Genomic DNA, 3,300 nt, shown 5'->3' on the forward strand with positions numbered 1-3,300 from the left:
AACTATATTTTAAAAACAAATGTGTTTTGCAGGTCACTGAAGAGGGAAGTCTGCAAGCAAAGGATGCAGATGAAGAAGCAAAAATGCAGTAGTTTAATATCTTTTTAGTTGTCCATTTGTAAATTAAAATGTTTTTGGCGCTGCTTATATGTGTTGTGTATGCTGATGTCCTTGATACCTCAGTTGACTTCATTGGAATTAAATCAGAGATTAATATGATTTTCAGTATTTCAGATCTCAATATATTGTCATTTTGATTTTTTTTTCACTTTTATTAAAGCTATTGTTAGGTTTGAATTAAACTTGCAAAAACGTGAGGCATGAATGATGAACCTGTTGTAACTCTGACCTTATAACTGCTATTTACATGTTCTCAGATAGCTAGCTATATTCTGAGAGTAGTGAAGTCTGATCCACAGAAAATAACACTGATCTCTGAACTATCTGCTGGCAAGAGCTAGTCCACTTTCATAAACTCTTTCTTACTTAAGATCCTCAATCTCCTTCAATTCTAATCTCTGCAGTCATAGATCCTGACACTAGCTTCAGGTTGTGTACACTTAATTAAACCTGTGCACATTTCATTAAACCTTTCTATTAATGGGCATGATACAAACGTTAACAATATGAACATGAATATGAACCTTCAATGTGATGCTGCTGCTAGTAAAGCAAGCAAAACACTGGCTTGCATCCACAGATGCTTCTCAAGCAAATCCCAGGACATCATTCTCCTGTTGTACTCGGCTTTGGTGAGGCCGCAACTGGAGTACTGCATCCAGTTTTGGGCTCCACAATTCAAAAAGGATGTGGAGAAGCTTGAGAGAGTCCAGAGAAGAGCCACGCGCATAATCAGAGGTCAGGAAAATGGGCCTTATGATGAGAGGCTGAGAGCCATGGGACTCTTCAGCCTGGAAAAGCACAGGCTCAGGGGCGATCTGATGGCCACCTATAAATTTATCAGGGGTGTTCACCAGGACGTGGGGGAACATTTGTTCACCAGAGCGCCCCAAGGGATGACAAGGTAGAACAGTTATAAACTCCTCCAGGACCATTTCAGGCTGGACATAAGGAAGAATTTCTTTACTGTCTGAGCCCTCAAGGTTTGGAATAGCCTGCCATCGGAGGTGGTTCAAGCACCTACTTTGAATGCCTTCAAGAGAAATTTGGATGTTTATCTTGTTGGGATCCTATGACCCCAGCTGACTTCCTGCCCCTGGGGCAGGGGGCTGGACTCGATGATCTTCCGAGGTCCCTTCCAGCCCTAATGTCTATGAAATCTATTTGCTTTAATTTGATGTGTTCATTTAATAATGTGGAAGACAGTTTTTGTTAATATTTATTTTTTCTGTTGTGAAGTAAATAACTCTTTCTGTATACCAAAATGCCACATCATTTTTTCACAAATATTATTTCATTGTGAAATGTGAAAGACCTACATCTTCTATGTAGGTCAAGACAGTATTTTGTTTGCAAAGGCAAATAGTGTTACCAAAATATTTTCTGCTTCAGAATGCTGGCATAGTATATGCATACCATGTTGAAAACACTGGGGAGTAGCATTGGATGCTCTTTTTGTGATCAACTTTTTGTGAGTCTTTTTTAAAAAGACTATATCTGCACAATACAGGAAGCAAAGCTTTAGAATGGTGTTTAAGAGTCAACTGGTCCATGTGTGTTGTTTGTTTGTTTTGTTTTGTTTCATTATTATACTAGTAATGACTGTATCATCTTGAATGTTTTTTGAGGCAGTGTTAGTCCTCAGTTCCTATACATGAATCCATCCACATTGTAAGAAGAATCTTTATTGAATCTTATTTTTTATAAATAGTGTTTTGTGTTGCTAATCTTACTGGGTTATACACTCAGAAGGAGATTCTGCTAGAAAGGGCTTTCTCTTAGGCATAAAAAATTTGGGTCATGTTTACTGTAACACTATTTGATTTAGCAAATTGTTGAAATCTCTCCCACTTACGTCTTCACCATTAAGTAAATTTTTGAAGTTTCATTTGCTTCTTTAATAAACAGTAGTACCACAAATTGGAAAAACAGCAGTAGCCATTAAATAAAATGTATTTAACTACAGCTACGTAGATTGATGCTGTTGGTTTTCACTGATAATCATCATAATGTCATTATATGTAGTATATGTATAAAAGCACAGAAAAGGACAAAACATGCAAACAGACATAAAGTAACTTGAGATAAAACTGGTAGATAGTTTCTATGTGGCATATTTACAGAGTTCTGCCTAAATGTGTTTTTAAGAAGTCTGTCTGTATTTATGCATTCAGGTCTTCTTTGCCATTTTTAGTTATTAAGTTTACTGACACTGTAGCAATTGGTTCCAAGAACTTTAGACAGTGTTTCTTTATACAGTATACCTTTGATTATCTAGATATTAAAGGGGAACATGCTGAAGGAACAGGTGTAGTATTACAGATAGCAGGGGATGTTACCTTGTTTTGGTGTGGATAATTATGGGCATTTATAAACATGTTTCAGGAGGCAGAGGGGAGGGCGCTATAATTTAGTGCACCTCCAAGAGCACCTGGAGCATCACATGCATCAACATCCCTGTGCTGAAAAATTGTGGCAGGGTGCTTTGAACTAAAGCTTGTAAAAGCTTTAGTGTAAAGCACCCTGCTGCCATTTTTCAGCATGGGGATGCATGTGATGCTGGATTATGCTGTAATTACAGTGTGTCAGAGCAGCCTCACTGCATGTGTATAGAAGCCCTAAGGTTTTGGTTAAAGCAGTTTATGTTCTGGTGAGGAGGTGTACCTGGTTTTCTAACTGTCTACCAGATCTAAAGTAACGTTTTTTTTTTTTCTTTAAGACACAGCTCTCTATCCTTAGAGGGTGCCTTTACTTGAAAGCAACACATCAGTCTTACTGAAAAACCAGATAGAAGGGACCAGGTTCTGTGCCATCTATTAGGTGTCTAAAGTGTCATCCTATTCTACTTGCTTCAAGCCCCTGAAGAACTATAAATGCAAAAAGTAGTTAGGTAAGCCCTCCATATTTCTATGCTGTCTTAAGACATAAGTCTGAGGTAGACAAAACAGTGTTTTCCAGGACACAGGCAGGATGAAATTGGATCACAACTACACTCATACCAAAGTGTTAGATGGAATAGGATCTGGAGCAAAGGTTTCTTCATGGACAACCAAAAATTGAGGAAACTCAAATTTATGAATAATTCTTCAAATCTGGCAATCTATGACCTGCCTAAGGTTACAGAGGAAGCCTAGGCACAGGTTGTACTGAGCCCAAATTGTGTAGGTCATAGTTTGTTGT

At 38.0% G+C, this 3,300-nt stretch overlaps 1 protein-coding gene across 1 annotated transcript in view; it reads left to right on the plus strand.

The window, feature by feature from the left end:
- Nucleotides 1–241, plus strand: part of MRPL39 (mitochondrial ribosomal protein L39) — a 45,100-nt gene extending 44,859 nt beyond the window's left edge. Inside the window, exon 10 of the mRNA XM_019525287.1 lies at nucleotides 33–241. Coding sequence (XP_019380832.1) covers nucleotides 33–92 — 60 coding nt within the window. The 3' untranslated portion in view covers nucleotides 93–241. The remainder of the gene's footprint in view (nucleotides 1–32) is intronic.
- The last annotated feature ends 3,059 nt before the right edge of the window (nucleotides 242–3,300 follow it).

The sequence above is a fragment of the Gavialis gangeticus genome, unplaced genomic scaffold (assembly GCF_001723915.1).
Source record: "Gavialis gangeticus isolate Ggan-Ray unplaced genomic scaffold, GavGan_comp1, whole genome shotgun sequence".
NCBI lineage: Eukaryota > Metazoa > Chordata > Crocodylia > Gavialidae > Gavialis > Gavialis gangeticus.